General features: G+C 41.3%; 1 protein-coding gene across 2 annotated transcripts; it reads right to left on the reverse strand.

The window, feature by feature from the left end:
* Window positions 1–274: 274 nt before the first annotated feature.
* LOC143420368 (uncharacterized) lies at window positions 275–17,196 on the reverse strand. 2 transcript variants are annotated; one of them, XM_076888396.1, is made up of 4 exons: window positions 16,954–17,196; window positions 6,217–6,322; window positions 3,077–3,673; window positions 275–2,349 (listed from the first exon to the last, which is right to left on the reverse strand). In XM_076888396.1, exons 2-4 carry the CDS (start codon window positions 6,232–6,234, stop codon window positions 1,774–1,776), a joined length of 1,191 nt encoding a protein of 396 aa, XP_076744511.1. In that variant the 5' UTR covers window positions 6,235–6,322; window positions 16,954–17,196; the 3' UTR covers window positions 275–1,773. The 2 variants fall into 2 exon arrangements, with proteins under 2 accessions (XP_076744511.1, XP_076744510.1); XM_076888395.1 differs by having other exon boundaries at window positions 275–2,352.
* Between the last annotated feature and the right edge of the window lie 2,458 nt (window positions 17,197–19,654).

The following is a 19,654-nucleotide window of genomic DNA, read 5'->3' on the forward strand; positions in this document are numbered from 1 at the left end:
ATTAAAACCTTACCCACCAGGGGGCAGCGTTGTACCAGAAAGTTTTACTTTGGTTGCCAACCCTGCAATAATAAGAAAAGCAGCACATGTTCTGTACTGATTACATAAGCATTATATGCTCTCGAACACACCTTTAAGGTTAACTCTACCATGAGTGCCATGAGGAATTTGAGGGCCCATAGAAAAAAAATATCACTTTGGATTATGTAAAACTTTCTGTACACTTTGCATCCAGATAAAATCAGGGCACTCAAAAAGAACCTTTGAACAAAGGTTTAGAATTCTTGGAACTGAGTTTAATACACAGAATCATATGAACAGCAAGAAAATACATACAGAGTATAGCGAGACATTTACATGGCAGCAAGCAAAGCAAACCCTGTGGTGAAATGCATTTAAGCACAAACAGCAGAGAACCACAACATGACCGACACAAAAAATAGCAACCCGGGGAATATCAACCTCCTCCTGCCGTTGGGTACCCTTTCATCCTTTGTTCTCTCAAGGTCGATATGAAGTTTTTACCTCATAAGTAAAGTTTCAAATTCAAAAATGTCCTATAAACCCAATTATCAATGTGATATGCTCATCAATATTTTCCATCAGTTGTTAATCATGCTTGTACTTTGCTTCTTTTAATCTTACACTTATGTTCCATAGCTGTCTTTTTTCCACTAACTTTATGGCACTATTTCATAACTTTCTGAGTGCCAGTCCGAGAATCCATTATTTTTTAATTCTGTCCCTTTGTCAGTTTTATGGCCAAAGTGAGTCTGCAAAACGGCATTTGACAGTTAATCATTTTGACCATTTTTTAAGTGTGTGTGCCAGAAGTAGACTACTATCTATGATAAGAAAATGGTTTTCTCGCTTTCTGGCAGCTGAGGCAAGAAAAACAATCCCAGATGCATCCCCCGCAGGCCAGGTTTCTTTACCAAATAGGCTTTGGAAACACTGGACACAACATGAGGCAATAAAGATGAGCAGAGAGAAAGAGAAAGTTGAATTAGTTCCATGTTTGCACTTATCATTGTTGGCCATAGCACAATCAAAGGTTACTCATTGATCCCAATTATCTCATGTTATTGATCAACATGTGTTCATACAACAAGTCGTGCAAACACCATTAATATAATTGTAGATAATATTTGACCTAAATATGTTGGTCTTGTGGTTTTAAACATGTAGGTTAGATGCTTTTCACAGTGATTCCATTATATAAACACTTCAGAGTGTGTGTGTGTGTGTGTGTGTGTGTGTGTGTGTGTGTGTGTGTGTGTGTGTGTGTGTTGTATACGAGTAAATATGATTGCGTAGTATATCTGTGAGTATGTCCAGTCCAGTATATACATGTTACCAAAAAAACCAAAAACTAAAAGTTCATACCATTTCTTCCCGCTGTAAATAACACTGTTTTATTCAGGAAAAACCCAAACGTTTGCATTTTTTTTTTTAAATCATCACTCTGTTTTTACGTGGCCTATCATTTTAAAAACTGGTATAAAGTTTGAGTCCACACTTTCAACCTAAGTTGAAATAGAGACTCTGGGTCGCTGCACCTTTGTTGTTGCATCTTAAACTGGGCATGTGATTTTGACACGCCGACACGTCCGTCGACCCCTGGGGGTTAAAATGTAACTACTGGAACATTTTCATTCACAGTTGCCTCATCAGATTTTTACAGGAGATTTCACCTGAACTCTGTGGAGCCTGATCTCAAGAGTTTAAAGTCTGACACTGAAACCAGAAGAGGATCTTTCTGTCTCTTCAGATTCACAGTGATGGGAGTGATTTCAGCCCTGAGTGATCACGCTGATGTTTGCACAGAGCAGATAATGAAGTGAATGTTTTGGCACATTGGTAACAGTGAAACAGTTTATTAGTAACGTGGGATTGTTTGTGTTTGGAGTATGAACTGAGATTCCTGAAGCTTTTGTCACACTGGTCACAGCTGTAGTTTCCTTCCATGTGTGTACATTCATGCTTGTTACGATGACCTGATCGTGAGAACCTTTTGTCACAGTGTCTGCACTTGTATGGTTTCTCTCCTGTGTGGACTCGTTTGTGTGTTTTAAGCTGACTTGAAGTAGTGAAGGATGACCCACACTGGTCACAGAGGTGCTTTTTCACCCCACTGTGAATCAGTTCATGGTTTTTTAAGTCACCTGATGTGGTGAAGCTTCTCCCACATTCTTTGCAGTTTTTCAGTTTGTCTCCAGTGTGTTTACGTTGATGTTTTTTTAGGGAAACTTGCCAATTGAAAGTTTTTCCACAAAGGTCACAACGAAAGTCTTTCCCACCACCACAGTAATGACAGGGTTGAGAACTGGATCCATCTGTGTCACTCTGCTTCTAAACAAAGACACAAAGACAGTGTAAGTCAGTCCTTCAACATTTTTATCCTGAACGTCGCCTGAAATAAAGAGCATCTCTGCAGACGTCCAATTACATTTTACTGTTTCAGTTAACACACTCAGTTTACTGGGCTGCAATAACTACAATACTACCACCATAATACTACAGTAATACTTATTTCATGTTACAATAACATCTGACTTACTACCATAAAAATATTTGAAGGGTACCAACACAGTACTAAATTACTAATGTAACACAACAATACTAATTTAATACTGCATTAATAACACTGTAAATGTGCAGTTAAAACACTCAGCTGACCAAGACAAGAAAAACACTACTACCCCCATGACACTGCAATTATAATACTAAATGAGTATTTTAACACTAATGTCTGAAAGTACTAAAGTTATGAGGAAGCAATGACACTAATGCTAAAATACTACAATACCATTACGTAACAATACAACTTTATAAACCATTTATGCAGAAATAATATCACTGCCTGAACATTAAATAACAGAATCATATCAGTGTTCAGCACATTTCGTTTTTCACAATAGTGTAAACAAAAATCATAATTGAAATGAAAATCTGAATAATCACTCAGAGCTGCTTTTCCCTGCAGTAGAATTGCTAACATGCTAACACAGTTTAATGAGCAGAGTTGTTCCAAACAGTCAGGCTAAAATGACAAGATAGAAATATAAATACATACCTCACAGTAACTGCACTTGTAGAGTCTCTTTCTGTTGTGGATCTGTTGGTGTAGTTTCAGGTAATGTGGAGTTTTAAAAGTCTTTTCACACAGGTCACATTTACAAGGTCTCTCCTCAGTGTGGGTAAACATGTGGCGTTGTAAGTGTATGTCTTTAGCAAAGTGTTTGCCACACTGACCACAGCAGTACACATCTTCTCTGGTGTGAATGCGTAGATGTGCATTTCGGCTTCCACTCTGGCTGAAAGTTTTTCCACAGATGTCACAGCTGTATGCCTTAATTCCAGAGTGGGTAACTAGGTGCCTCTGTAAGCCGTTACTGCGATTAAAAGCTCTGCCACACTGATCACAGCTGTACGCTTTAACTCCACTGTGGATGAGTTGGTGTGTTTTTAGGGAACACACGGAGGAAAAAGACTTTCCACACAACTCACAGCTGAACGGTCTCTCTCCAGTGTGGATGACCTGATGACGTTTTAGGAATGCCTTAAAAGTAAAACCCATCCCACACTCGTCACAGGTGTGTTTTTTCTCTCTCTTTCTTGGTTGAGGTTTGTCGGCCTCCTGAGAGCGCTGACTTCTCGCTCCATGTTGGTCCTGCAGTGACAGAGATACAAACAGAGGCAGTGAGTGAAATGCAGTCGTGGAACAAACTCAACCTTCAAACTTCCTCCATTAACACTAGTTTTAAACCTGAAGGTGGAGTGTGGCACCGAACACCTTAAAGGTCTCTTATCCCCACCTGCTGGTAGTTCTAACACATTACATCCAAACTCATGTTAAAAATGACTGTTCAAAAACTCTAAGGCTATGTTCACACTGCAAGTCTTAATGCTCAATTCCGATGTTTTGATCAAATCAAATTTTTTTTGTCTGGTTGTTTACACTACAAATAAAATGTGACAGCAAACGTGCTCTAGTGTGAATGGTACACGGCCCTCAAATGGGCTGACATGCGCAAAAGAAGACGTCACACACAACACGCTCCGTTTAGACCCAGACCAGTATTGTTTGACTGATGGCCCTTAATGTAAAGACTTGTTTTGGACTTTACGTTTCCCAATTTTGCTTTAAGTCATAAAGTTATTTTGTTATTTACATATGGCCTATTAATTATCCTTATTGAAGCCCCTCTCTAAAACAGCAAAGGATAGTTGCAGATTTCTGTCAGAAGCTGCAGATTACACAGTACAAACAAAATGTTCACGTTGTCTTCCCAGCAGTTTCACTAACATCTACACTGAATGGCCAGGAAGCGTTCGCGATGTCTTCTCGGGCGCTTCTCTGGCGTTGAGAATCGGCGTCTGTCTTGTGTCAGTGACGTAAAAGATGGATTTAATGCGACATGACCGTTCAAACAGCAGTCGCTTTCTACAACATCAGATATGTATCGGATTCAGTACCACATACGAAAGTGACCCAGATTGGACTTAAAAATATAGGATTTGTGTCATTCACACTGTCATAGCATGATCAGATATGGGTCGCATAGGGCCAAAAAAAGTCAGATTTGATGCGCTTTCGCCTGCAGTGTGAACGTAGCTTAAAACCATGTCCATCTCTCCTGCTTGTACACAAATATTAATGCCAGCATACTAACACACTCAGAATAGTAATAAATGTTTAGCAGCTCTATACTTTTTTATATTTCCTCTTTCCTATAATAAATATGTATAATTTTCTAATTTATTCCATTATAATAGAGAGTTTGCAGCTGTGAGATTCTGACTGTGCTTCCCTTGCAAAAGTTAAAACCGATCGATCTCCGTTTGTCTCCCTTTGTTCACGGAATAAGTCTCTGAGTCAGCAAGGGCTGCTAGCGAAAACCTAACAATTGTGAGCTGTGACTCCTTTCCCCACGCTGCCAAAACTGCAAAACACTTAGCTGTGTCTCTAATAAAAACTCTGTAACTTTGCTCTGCTTCACTTCAGCAGCATCAGGTAAAGTTCATATGGTTTTCTTTCGTTTTTGATGTACTGCAGAATATTTTTATAAAATCCCAGGCGAGGAAAATCACCTTCAGGTTTCTCTGTGTTTTATCGTCAGTTACTTTGACACAAAGGCATCTGTTGTGATGCTTACACCTTTGATAAAGTCTCACAACTGTCAGCTTTGTTTTTATAGATATAAAAAATGGAAATGTACTGATGCATGATCTGAATTATAATATTTCCGACTGTCTGAGGCAAAATTTTTGCAAACAACAAGTTATTCGTACCCATTTACTTTTTACCCTTTTTTAAAAATAACCATTTCAAACTATTTACAGAACAATCATGCCACACAAATTATTTGTGCCACTCCAAAAATAATTTCTGTCCACTATAAAGGAAACATCACAGCCTGATGCCTGCAGGTCTGACAGCAGCAGGTGTGTCACTCCTGTTTCTACCTGGAGACAGCAGTCGCCTCATTGTTCTGACACACAACACAAAACTATCCACAACACTACACACTAACTACACAAGGCAACACATTAACTACACACTCCAAACACGCTAAACGTCACAAATCTCTCACGACTCAAAACTCGCTCTCTCTCTTTTTCTGCTGCCTCTCTCTCTCTCTCTCTCTCTCTCTCTGTCACTCTTAAAACTTCCCTTTTTTTTGTTTGTCTTTTTGCTCATAAGCAGAGAGTGCTCGCTGCGCTGTCCTTAGACAGTAAACGTGACGAAACTATTCAGGAAAAAACAGCGCGTATATATTGTTTATAATGACTCTGGTTTTACGTGGCCTATCAACACAATTTAAAAACTGGTATATACCACCTTGTTGCTTTGTCTTTAAGTGGTCATGTGATTGGCTTACCACGACTACTTTATTCTTCCTCAGTCAAACACTAAGCACTCATGCGATTGTTACTTGTAATGCCGTTATTCCCATCACTGTTCCTCAAAGCATTTCAACACAGTCCTCTTTGGTGACATCTGCTGGCCAAAAATATGAAGAACAGCTTGAATCTACAAATTATAATGAAGAGCTCCATTATAATTGCTCACTCTACAGAGCTCAGCTAGCAATAATGATAGTAATAATAATAATAATAATAATAATGTACTTCCACAGCATGTCTTTTATCCTGTCTTCCCTGTTTCATCCCAGCCGGTCAGAACAGATGAAACTGTGATATTTTCCTCACCTCCTGTGTTGAGCTCATTGTTTCCTCTGTAGTGACTCAGCTGAGTCCAGATGGCTGAAAATGTTCCTCTGCTGCTCTGTCAGACTCTTCTCCTCCTGCTGATCAGCTGGGACACAAAACAGATCTTTGTTAGGCTCCACACTGCACTGAAGAGTCAAAGTGTCTCATATGTTCATCTGACAACACAAAGTACAAATTTCACTCTGATTGCTTGTAGAAATCTTGTGAGACGTGTTGTGCTGCAAAGTGAGGAAACTCTCTCACTCACTTATACTTCAGGAGGAACTTTGTGACATTGGCTCTAATATTCTAAGCAGCCCTTTACTATGACAGGGCCAGAAAGTCCTATTTGAAGGTTTGGGAGAAGGACCATGTTAAAGGTGGATTGGGGTTTATACACTTTGTTATGATACAGGTAAGGCTGTAAGAGCCTGAGAAGGTGTCCTGAATGAACCTCTAAAACCAGTTTTCAGCTAAGGACTCTGCTTCAGTCTGGAAAACAGCAACTACAAGTTTAAAGACTCCATCAACAATTCACACCCAGCAACAGCCTGAACAGCTCCTCCTGTGGTTTCCACAAACAGGGACAGACCTCTTACTCCCCCACCCCACACTTTCCACACCTTCAGCCCCCCAGTCCCACCACCACCGCCATATCATACCGTTCACGGTGATACCAGTATAATGTTGGGCAACGATAAGGAAATGAAACATCACGATAGAATGTGGTTAAAACGCGCATGCGCAGTGGCTTTGTTTTCATACGCACATGGCGGAAAAAGCATGGCAGCGAATGAGAAGAGCGAAAGTGGATCATTAAATGAAACGGATGAACCAGAACTGGTTTGTAAAAATGCTGCAACTTCAGTGGTGTGAAACTGGTTTAGCTTTCGTCCGTCAGACACACAACAAAGCACTATTTTTGGTAGAGCATGCTAGCGGGCCGTCGTTATTACCATGTTGTTTGGAAAATACGGCGCACTTAAAATCAATCCTTTTATTTTCTGAAAATCGACAGTGCCCCTTATAATCCCGTGTGCCTTATGTATGAATTCTGGTTGTGTTTACTGACCTGAAAACAATTTTACGTACACGGCGCTCGAAAATCTGTAAAATGTTTCAGTACGACTTTGCTATGCTACGAACCCGCACCGCTTGATGGATTGTCGGAGCATTACGTGTAAATGACCTTTAAATTTGTAAATATTTTTACGTTTGTTTGAAAGGCACTTCGGTTTTATTTTGAAATCCATGCTTTTATTTTGAAACAGGAAACTGGCACAAAACCGTTAAAGGGCTGTTAGTAACGTTTCTTTTAGGATATGGTAAAATAGTGTGCCTTAAAGTGAAAAATATGTACGTTTACTTTGCCAATTAGTACCTGGCTGACAGTGGCACAAGGTTTGTTAATGTTTCCTTTAACGGAATAAGTTACATGCAATCAAAATGTCGTTTAATAGAGTTTATGTTGTTAACCTTGACCTTGATGTGTAGTTGTAAGTTAGTGAGGTGATATAATGAATTGAGTGATGTAAATTTGATGTATATGCTATATGTGAGCAGGAGAAATTTGTTTCCTTTGATCTTATGGTATTAATATTGCTGGTTTTGTTTTGCTCCTAGCTCTTACGGTGTCTTCACTGAATGTTTCAATAAAAACATTTCCAATAAAACCTCTGTGAAGCATCAGTATAAGAGACCATCATTCAGCCAGGGATGCTACAGTAAGAGCTTCAGCCTCACGAGTTTCACCTGACTGCCAAAGTCTATGATGAAAGAAGAGGGATTCATTGTGATGGTCTAAATGTGACACTCGCTCAAAATGGAAGCATCTCAGATATTAACTGCAGAAGCAGAAGGCTCAGATCAAATAAAAGACATCTGTCAAGCAAGCAAGGATGAGGAACTTCGCAGATCTGATCGCCCAAGAAATCCCACGGAGAAGATGCTTACATTTCAGAGAGAGGAGGCATACAAAAGGGAGAAGCGGCTCATGCACCTTTATGATCAATGGAAGATACAGGCACGTAAGGCAAGAAATCAGCTAAAGCTAGACATTCCAGAAAGTGAAATCGCAGCTCTCATTGATATCTTAGAGAAATGCATGAATGATATTACGGACATTTATGTACAAATCAGAGATCACCTCACACCATCCAGTGAAACGAGACGTCGTGTTGATGCATGTGAGGCCGTAACAAAGGACATTATTAAAATTGCATATGAAAGAATATCAGGCATAGACGAAGACTATGATAGTGAAGCAGTCAAAGAACGCCTTCGTGAGCTCCTTAACAGAGACTATGCTCATTCCATATATGGATCCACAGTTTCACCTCCAAGTCAACACACTATAGACTCCATTGTCGCAGTAAAAAGAGCAGATGCTGCAGCAGAATTAGCAGCAAAGGAAGCAGAATATGAGTTGTTATTGGCGGAAGGAAAACAAAAGGAAAGGATCCAGCTCTTAGTAGAGCGACAGAAAAGGGATCTTGAAGCTCAAAAACATGAACTAGAAAGACTAAGGGCTGAAAAGGATATAAGAGCAGCACGAGCAAGATTGTCAATTTACAACCAAGATGTAATGCAGGAGGGCAGCTTGTGCTCTGCTAACAGCAAACTAAGGAACCAGGAACATATGCACCCACATCAAGCTGTGTCTCTGGCTCCAGTTCAGCATCTCATAAGATTTCCAGCTTCACCTCCACAGACAGATGTGTCCCACTTAGCTCAAGCAGTACAAGACAGCATAGCCATGAACAGACTTCCAATGCCAGAGCCACCTGTATTCACCGGCGACCCAATCCAGTTCATTGAATGGAAATCTTCATTCATATCCCTCATAGATAAAAGGAACATATGTTCAGCTGACAAACTGCATTACTTGAGAAGATATGTGGGAGGTCCTGCACGAAAGACACTTGATGGTATCTTTTACAGGGAGGATGATGAAGCGTATAAGGATGCATGGGATCGCCTTAATAGCAGGTACGGTCAACCATTCGTCTTGCAGAGAGCTTTCAGAGAAAAACTAGCTAGCTGGCCAAAGATCCACTCAAAGGATGCAGAACAACTCAGAGCATTCGCCGACTTCCTACATGCATGTCAGCAAGCCATGCCTCATATTAAAGGGCTGGACATTCTGAATGACTGTGAAGAGAACCAAAAGCTGGTCCAAAAGTTACCTGAGTGGGCAGCTTCAAGGTGGAACCGCAAGGTGACCCAGTTTATGAAGGACAGACAGGAATTTCCAGCCTTTCAGGACTTTGTCAACTTCATGTCATTAGAAGCAGAGATTGCCTGTAACCCAGTAACTTCCCTCCATGCATTACGTTTATCAGACTTACCTGCAGAGAAACATCATTTGAAAGAAAGGAAAAATAAATCTACTGTTCTCCATACACAGACACTTACAGAGAATGAGAAGAATGTACCATCCAAGACAAGCTTAAAGCCCCCTTGTACATTCTGTCATGATAACAAACACCGCCTACATAGTTGTCCAGAGTTTAAAGTAGAGCTGGGCGATAGAACGATAACGATATGTATCGCGATATAACTTTTACTCGATAGAGAAATTAAGCTATCGCGATAGACTTCGCCGCTCTTGTCCTCTTAAAATAAAAAAAAATAAAAAGGTCAGCCAATCCAAACTAAGTAGCGCAGAGCCGAACCAATCACAGCCGCAGCGTCACGTCGCGTGACTTGTTACGTACAGCACAAGTGCCAAGCCGCACGTGTGTTTGTTTGGGAAGCAGGCAGTGGGTAATAATAATAATAATAATAATAATAATAATAATGGATTGGATTTATATAGCGCTTTTCAAGGCACCCAAAGCGCTTTACAATGCCACTATTCATTCACTCTCACATTCATACACTGGTGGAGGCAAGCTACGGTTGTAGCCACAGCTGCCCTGGGTAATGGAGCCAGCGCGTAATGGAGGAAATGAGTGTGCCGACTAGAAAAATCTACCGAGCGTGACCGAAGAGAAAACAGATGACGGTTCCAATGCCGGAGAGATTGTCGAAGGGAAGAGCCATAGAAGTTCCGTAGTGTGAAGGTATTTCGGCTATTTCAAGTCTGACAAAAAACAGAGTAGCGTGCACTGTAAATTGTGCCGAAAGCAAGTCTGGAAATACAATAAACTGGTGCATGCGTCACACTGTGCGCCACGTTATTGTTTCGGTGAAATGAATTTCTACAATACTGTTACTGTTAATTCTACTCTGCAGTGTTTAAATGCTTACATATACACACAGTTACTGTCCGTCCACACGTACGACTCGGGTCTGCTTCTATGCCCCAGCTTTGTTTACTTTTTCCCACCGAGGCTTCTAGACTTCTGATTGGCCAACATTTCTGCACGGTTAGGAATCTAGCGCCACCTGCTGCTTTGGCATGTTCATAGCAGCGTTTTCCTTCATTTCTGCCTTTATGTGTGTACGGGATTATTTTTTAAAACGAAAACGGAAAATCTCCGTTTTCAAAAATACCCGTGTACGTGTGGACGTAGCCTCAGTCTCTGACTGGAAGCGCTAATTCGTCATTCGGCTTTTGTCAGACTAAAGTAACTGTTAAAACTGTTTGAAAAGCTCAGCTATACAACAAGGAGAGATTGAGAATTTCCTTTTAGTTCTCAGTTTATTTGATACTGACAAAAGTTAGTTTTGTCTGTTCTTCTGTAAAACAAACTAAGATTTATTTTTAGAATTAATATTTTGTTTCTAAGTGGAATTGACAATTTAGTCTGTTTTTGTTTGTTCTGTTTTGAAACTTAAACGCTTTAGCGGCTGCCTTTTGTGTAGTTTGCAATATTTGCCTTTATTTATCTGAAAAAGTCTCATGTTCCTTAAGTACATCTACCCTGTTGAACTTATTATGGGAAATAAATATTTAAATAAAAACAAGCTGCTGATTATTTCACATTTTACTTGTGAGCAACAGCACATTTAAATCTTACAAATATAGTTATTTGGCTTATATCGTGATAGATATCGTTATCGCCTGAAATGAAAAAAACATATCGTGATATGAAAAAATCTCATATCGCCCAGCTCTAGTTTAAAGGAACGCCTCTGGAAGAGAAAAGAAAGTATGTAAGGGAAAACAAACTCTGCTATGGTTGTCTGAAACCAGGCCATAATGTTAAAGACTGCCGCCACAGACACTTATGTGATATCTGTAAGGGACGACACCCAACTTGCCTTCATGACGACAGATATTCCAACATGAATGCTGTGTTAGCCTCTAATCAGAATACAGACGAAGCAGTTACGACATTGTCTCTCAATACAGAGACTGAGCACACATCTATGACTACATCCATGATTTTGCCAGTCTGGGTTTCCTCTTCCAACAACCCAGGAATAGAAAGGCTTGTCTATGCTCTGCTTGACACCCAGAGTGACACTGTGTTTATTGATGAAGATGTTAGTCGTAGCTTGACAACCAAGACCTATCCTGTAAGGCTAAAGCTAACCACCATGATCGGAAAGGACACAGTAACACACAGTGAAAGAGTCTCGGGTCTCAGAGTGCGTGGCTATACCTCCACAAATCACATTGATCTCCCTCCTGCCTATACCAAAGACTGCATACCAGCGAATCGAAGGCACATTCCTACCAGTGAAACGGCGAGGCATTGGAATCATCTCAAAGCAATAGCAGATGATATTCCACCACATTTAGACTGAGAAGTTGGTCTTCTAATAGGTTATAACTGCTCACAAGCACTAGCACCAAGACAGGTCATCCTAGGAAGAGATAATGAACCTTATGCAGTCCGCACAGACCTAGGATGGAGCATCATAGGCTGCTCACCACCTCACCTTGAATCTCATCCTGTCGCCAACATATGCCATAGAGTAACTGTCAAAGCGCTTCCTCCAGTGACGCCATCCGATGCCATTAAAGTACTTGAGTCTGACTTTAAGGACATCAGCAAGGACAGCAGAACAGTGTCTCAAGATGACATCCTCTTCCTCAATATGCTAAAGGAAAGCATTTACATGAATGCCCATGGTCACTATGAGATGCCTCTCCCTTTTAAAGAGAGACCCTACCTTCCCAACAACAAGCAGTTAGCTATCATCCGGCTCAACCATCTCAAACGAAAGCTGCTGAACAACAAGAACTACAAGACTCACTACGTAACGTTTTTGAATGAGGTAATTAAAAACAATGATGCTGAAGAAGTTCTCTGTGAAGAGAAGGAAGGTGAAACATGGTATATTCCACACCACGGAGTTTATCATTCCAAAAAACCAGAGAAGCTCAGAGTGGTTTTTGATTGCTCGGCTAAGTACAAGGGAACTTGCCTAAATGATCATCTCCTGTCGGGCCCAGATTTGACAAATACTCTAACTGGTGTTCTTATCAGATTTCGACAGAACCGTGTTGCTCTGATGTGCGACATCGAAAGGATGTTTCATCAGTTTCATGTGCGCGAAGCGGATAGAGACTACCTACGTTTCCTGTGGTGGAAGGATGGAAACTTCAGTGTGGAGCCACAGGAATTCCGTATGAAAGTTCACCTTTTCGGTGCTGCATCTTCACCGGGATGTGCCAACTATGGGTTGAAACATCTCGCTAAGGAGAACGAGAGCCTGTTTCCTCTGGGCTCCCAATTCATTATAAGGGACTTCTATGTGGATGATGGTGTCACAAGCATAGCAGATGTAGATGAGGCTATTCAGCTTGCAAAAGAAGCCCAAAGGCTCTGTGCTATGGGTGGTCTGCGACTACACAAATTTGTGTGTAACAATGCGAAGGTGCTTGAGAGTATAGCACCATCTGAGCGTGCCACTGAAGTAAAGGCTCTTGATCTTGCCTTTAGTGATTCATCGCTGGAAAGAGCCTTAGGAATCCACTGGCACATTGAGTCAGACAGTTTCAGGTTTCATGCCCATTTGAAAGACCAACCAGAAACCAGGCGTGGTATACTATCCACTGTTGCCTCTCTTTATGATCCACTTGGGCTTATTGCTCCTTTCCTGCTAACTGGGAAAAGGGTTCTTCAAGAAATGTGTAGGCATGGTACAGGTTGGGATGACCCACTCATCAGTAAACTGCAACCAGTCTGGAGATCCTGGAAGAGTGATCTGGCAAATTTGGATAAAATCACCATACCCCGATGCTATGTACCAGCTGACTTTGGAAAGGTCACAAAGAGAGAGCTACATCACTTCTCTGATGCAAGCACGTATGGTTATGGCCAGTGCTCATATTTGAGACATGTGAATGGAAATGGAACTGTTCATTGTGCTCTGATTATGGCAAAGTCCAGAGTTGCTCCAATCAAAGCTGTGACCATCCCCAGGTTAGAACTGACTGCTGCTGTTGTATCAGTTGCAGCAAGCAATACTCTAAAGGAAGAACTGGGAATTTCAGGGATTGACGAATACTTCTGGACAGACTCCAAGGTTGTACTGGGGTACATTAACAACGAGGCACGTCGCTTCCACACATTTGTATCAAATAGGATTCAGAAAATACATCTCAGTACAACTCCTCAGCAGTGGCGATATGTTTCTACTGACAAGAATCCTGCAGACCTTGCTTCGAGAGGTTCTAGTGCAAGCAAGCTTCTGACATCGAACTGGTTTACTGGACCCAAGTTCTTATGGGAGAAAGAGGTATCACCAGAGGTAGAGGTAATCCCAGAAATCCCAGTTGGGACCCCGAAGTTAAAAGGGTTCAAGCACTAAATTTGGAGTCTGCAGAACAAGTGACTCTTTCAGACCGCTTGTCAAAGTTTTCTTCATGGTGTAAGGTCAAACAAGCTGTTGCGCGACTTCTTCGCCGAACCAAGAGTGACAAGTCAACAAGTCACAGCACAGTTCAGGAGCGAGAGGATGCACAGCGCATCATTATAAGAGATTTACAGAGACGAGTGTATCGAGATGAGATCCAGCTACTTAGTAATGGCTTACAACTTTCACGGCAGAGTAAACTGTTTCGATTGGATGCCTTTCTTGACAAAGATGGAATCCTCAAGGTGGGAGGAAGACTGAAAAATGCATCTCTCCCTGCCTCTCAGAAACATCCAATGATCATTCCAAAGGACCACCACATAACGAGGATGATAATAGCTCATCATCATGAACAGGTTAAACACCAAGGAAGGGGTATAACCATCAACGAGATCAGATCAAATGGATACTGGATCCCAGGAATGAACAGAGCTGTTGCATCTTATGTGCATCAGTGTGTCAAATGCAGGAAACTCAGGGGATCAGTGGAAGAGCAGCGAATGGCAGACCTGCCATCTGAGCGGGTGGATCCATCTCCACCTTTCACTTATTGCGGAATGGACTGTTTTGGGCCATTTTTTACAAAGCAAGGGCGTAAGGTGAATAAGCGTTATGGTCTGCTTTTCACATGCCTTTGTTGTAGAGCAATTCACATTGAAATGGTGAATGATATGTCAGCAGATGCCTTCATTAATGGCCTCCGATGTTTTGTTTCCATAAGAGGAGCAGTACGACAAATAAGATGTGACCAAGGAAGCAATTTTGTTGGAGCTAAGAATGAAATGTATAATGCGCTGAAACAGATGGATGTCAATCGTCTGACTGCATTCTTGGCTGAGAGGCAGTGCGACTTCATTATGAATGCTCCCCATTCAAGCCATGTTGGAGGTGTCTGGGAGAGACAGATCAGAACAGTAAGAAATGTACTTCGGTCCACTCTTTCACTCTCACCTGGAAGATTAGATGATGCCTGTTTGAGGACATTGTTTTACGAAGCAATGTCTATTGTGAACAGCCGTCCACTCACTGTGGATAACCTGAATGATCCAAATGGTCCAGAACCGCTGACTCCTAATCACCTACTCACTATGAAACCCACTGGAGCCTTACCACCTCCCGGGACGTTCATCAGAGAAGACATGTATGCTCGTAAGAGATGGCGTCATATCCAGTATCTAGCAGAGCAATTCTGGAACCGCTGGAGAAGAGAGTATCTCTCTAATATTGCCACTAGACAACGTTGGCATATTTCTAGAAGGAATCTGAAAGTTGGTGACATAGTCATCGAAAGGATGGATGATCTGCCACGGAACGAGTGGAGATTAGCCAGAGTTGAAGAAACAGTCGCTGATAAAGATGGGCTTGTGAGGAAAGTTAAGATTCGTCTTGGAGACCAGAAAATGAAAAGGGAGGGTCAATGTTCTGGCAAGCCATCCATTGTTGAACGGCCCATTCAGAAACTGATCTTGCTTTTAGAGGCTGTCTAAGACAACGACCATACCCTTTATTGTATGAAGACTTGTGGACATTACCTGCAGGCTCATGCATGGATAATTCTTTGTTTTCGTTATGTAAAAGGCCTTGTGGTTAAGGTCATTCGTTTTTAAAAATCATTCGTGTTATGGTTCTCCCTTTTGTTAAAACACTCATGATTTGGTGGGAGTGTAAATGACCTTTAAATTTGTAAATATTTTTACGTTTGTTTGAAAGGCACTTCGGTTTTATTTTGAAATCCATGCTTTTATTTTGAAACAGGAAACTGGCACAAAACCGTTAAAGGGCTGTTAGTAACGTTTCTTTTAGGATATGGTAAAATAGTGTGCCTTAAAGTGAAAAATATGTACGTTTACTTTGCCAATTAGTACCTGGCTGACAGTGGCACAAGGTTTGTTAATGTTTCCTTTAACGGAATAAGTTACATGCAATCAAAATGTCGTTTAATAGAGTTTATGTTGTTAACCTTGACCTTGACCTTTATGTGTAGTTGTAAGTTAGTGAGGTGATATAATGAATTGAGTGATGTAAATTTGATGTATATGCTATATGTGAGCAGGAGAAATTTGTTTCCTTTGATCTTATGGTATTAATATTGCTGGTTTTGTTTTGCTCCTAGCTCTTACGGTGTCTTCACTGAATGTTTCAATAAAAACATTTCCAATAAAACCTCTGTGAAGCATCAGTATAAGAGACCATCATTCAGCCAGGGATGCTACATTACGGCTATCGTAGGCAGGAGCCTCCCGGAGTGATACGTACTGTGCTTCAACATAATGTTACCGTATTGTGTGTGTATAACCTCCTTAACTTTTGTGGATGTTATACATCAGCGGTCTCCAACCTTTTTTGCGCCACGGACCGGTTTATGCCCGACAATATTTTCACGGACCGGCCTTTAAGGTGTCGCGGATAAATACAACAAAATAAAACTAGTACCGGTACCGAAAAAAATAAGATTTATTCATAACACACGTGAAAAGACCCAGGAAAACCAAGTTAACGATAAAAACGATAACAACATAACGCTGAAAACCGATAAAAACCCTGAAAACTATACATTTCACAGCTGAGCCTCAACTCTCGCGGCCTGGTACCAAACGACTCACGGCCCGATACCGGTCCGAGGCCCGGGGGTTGGGGACCGCTGTTATACATGGTTATGCTGAGGATATGTCGGCCAGTTTCCACTGGAAATGCCTTTTTGTTAAACTGTCAGCAAGGAATTTGCACTGTTACATTTTTATATAACTTTAATGCACATAAAAAAACAGCTGCAGGGACAATGAAAAGACTTTTCTGCTCCAACTTCTCCCAGCATGCTGAGCTAATGATTAGTTGGTGTTTTTCTCCAAACACTCTCTCACTCTTCTCTCAACGTGTTCACAATAAACTGTGAACAGACACCGAGGAGAGCAGCAGAAGACCTCATTCAGGAGCTAAACTCAACATGAACTGAACTCACAGTAAAGTTAGCTCGGTGCTTACCTTTAGATGAGCCCACAAACCGAGAGAAACTCCGCGATGAAGCTGCAACTCTTTCCAAACACAGGAAACAGATCAGGGAGCAGAGACCCACGTGGTTCACGCTGATCTCAGCTACGATCCAGGAGACAAGGGTGGGCAGATCGATGCAGATATCGATCCAAACGTTGGTACTACTTTATTCTCTTTGAATAAAAAAACAGCTCTCTGTGCAAACGCCTCCTCTCGTGCAACATTCACACTTTGCTCCACCTCCTCCTCCTTCTTCTTCTTTACATCGTTTATTGTATTTGCGGTTGTCAAACAACAAAATGATGAATTACCGCCACCAACTGGTGTGGAGTGTGAACTGGAGCGTCGACCAGCAACAATTTGCTCTCTTTTAAAAACTGGAATAAGGCCTGATCAATTTCACTTCTTAACTTTGCAGTAAATCAATAAGATCCAGTTTCATTTTTATGTTACTGAGGTTTTGGATCATTTACCTTCTCACAGTGTAATATAACATGTTCTACAGTTTCTTCTTCTCTTTTTTGAATGATTTGAATGGAGGTTATAATCCACCATCACTGAACTGAAATGAGTCTCTAAGTAGGAAGTCATCAGTTCAGTTTTTGATCAATTTGACTGTATTTTACTGTGCAGGCTGAGTTTGATTCGATGAGTTAGGGTTTCTTAGTGGTTATATTAATGTCATTAAATTGTTTTTTATTTTTTATTAATGCATGTATGTATTTCCTTTTAAATATAGCACTAATTTACAATGGGAGTTTCCAAGTTGTGTTATTGCAGGGTAAATGTTATTTAGAGCTTTGTAAACATATTCTAATAATATCTTTAACAGGAGTGACTGATTTTAAAATAGGATTCTTTATGTCTGTGTAATATTTCATTAATCTCTTTTACTCTGTTATTTCTCTCTATACTCAACCTTGTTTTGGTTTTTCCCCTATAAAACACAGTTATACATCAAATATTATAAATCTTACTTTGACAAATATTTAGATCTTCACATATTTCAGGGTCCCAGTGTGGATTGACTGAAGTGTTTGTTTTTATCCCCACAACATCCTAAACATTTTACTGTTATGCATAAACAGAAACAAAAAAAAATCTAAAACATGATATATGCATTGCCGTCTTCAGCCTCTAGGGGGCATTTTTGTTCAGGAAGTACATTTTCCTCTGATAAGCAGCTAAAACCACTTCTCTAACCAAAGACTGTAAACAGAAGACGCGAGAGTTCAGAAACAGTAAAACAGATTCACAGAAGCCACAATGATATTAAACATACAGCACTGACAGTGATGACAGACAACATTACAGGTCAGTTTCAAAAACAATAACACTAATACAGGGTTAAAGGTTATGAAGCTGATGAAAGATTTCATTACCTTTTAAAATACTAGACTTTGCTCAGTTGCATTCAAAACAACAGCTGCAGCAGCAGTACAGGCTGAAATGGGGGAAATGCCATTTCAAATAAGAAGAGAGCAACTGATATTGAATTACTGGGCAAGTTTACAAGGACATGGTCACGATCATCTGACAAAACCTGTTTTCCAACCATGCTGGGAAAAAGAGAAAACGCAATTGAAGAGCTTTGGGTGGACAGTGGGACAGAAAACAGCTGAACTTAATCTGGACAAGATAAACATACATCAAACAGTACCGTTGCCTACAATACCACCATGGATGCTCCCTGATGCAGTAGTAGATTTCACATTGTTAAACAAAAAGACCAAGGAGAAGGGTGTTATCTTAAATTCACATACAGTGCAGGAATATATTAATCAGTATATTCCTGCAACTGTGTAGATTTATGTCAAAATCTACACAGTTGCATCAAAGAATACAGCCAACCAAAGTGGGATAGCATTTATAGTTCCTGGATTTAATATCAAGGTGGGGAAAAGGATCAGTGACGATCATCATGATGATCTATGGGAATATAACAGTAAATATTAAATATTAAACATTATTGTGCAGCGCGTAAGATCGACAGCGCACGGTGTACTTTGAGGAGCCAAAAAGGGTGTAGTTTGTGTGTGTGAGCACCCGTGTGTACACCTGTGAGCATGAGCGTGCTTGTATTTAAAAGGTTCCTTCATGTAATGGTCTGCTAGAGGGTGTGGGGGGGGCACAGCCCCGTCCTCCAGGGCATGAAGCAGGTATGGAGGAGATCAAACTCCAGACATCCAGAGGCCCCCAGAACACAAGAGACCAAGGAAGACCAACAGAGGGGCAGCCGCGCCACTGTCCCACAAAGAGCTGAGGAGAGTCCCAGATGAGGGCTCACTCAGCAGCCGCGGAGCAGAAGCCAGGGGGGGTTGCAGAGACGTGCCCGTGAGCTCCCACCCTCATGCTCTCATATGCAATTACTCAACACTCACCCAACGTGGAGACAGACATAGAGAGACACTGTACACACGATCACACTCCCCAAGCATACTCTAAGAACCGGGTCCCCCTGGAGGGGGAAAATGCACCCAGACCCAGGTGGTGTTTCCCTGCGGTGGGGAGAAGCAGACTGCCGCAGCAGCAGGGAGGCCCCACATTCCAGACCCCAGTCGGATGGCCAACTCCTCCTCCTGGCCCCCCGCTCCAGCAGGCTGCAGAGAACGGGGTGTGTGAAGACTCCAAACCTCCCTCCGCCTGCTCATATGCAGTGTTGATGCATGTGTGTTCTAAGGTGCATTTAAAA

Source organism: Maylandia zebra, linkage group LG9 (assembly GCF_041146795.1).
Source record: "Maylandia zebra isolate NMK-2024a linkage group LG9, Mzebra_GT3a, whole genome shotgun sequence".
Lineage (NCBI taxonomy): Eukaryota > Metazoa > Chordata > Actinopteri > Cichliformes > Cichlidae > Maylandia > Maylandia zebra.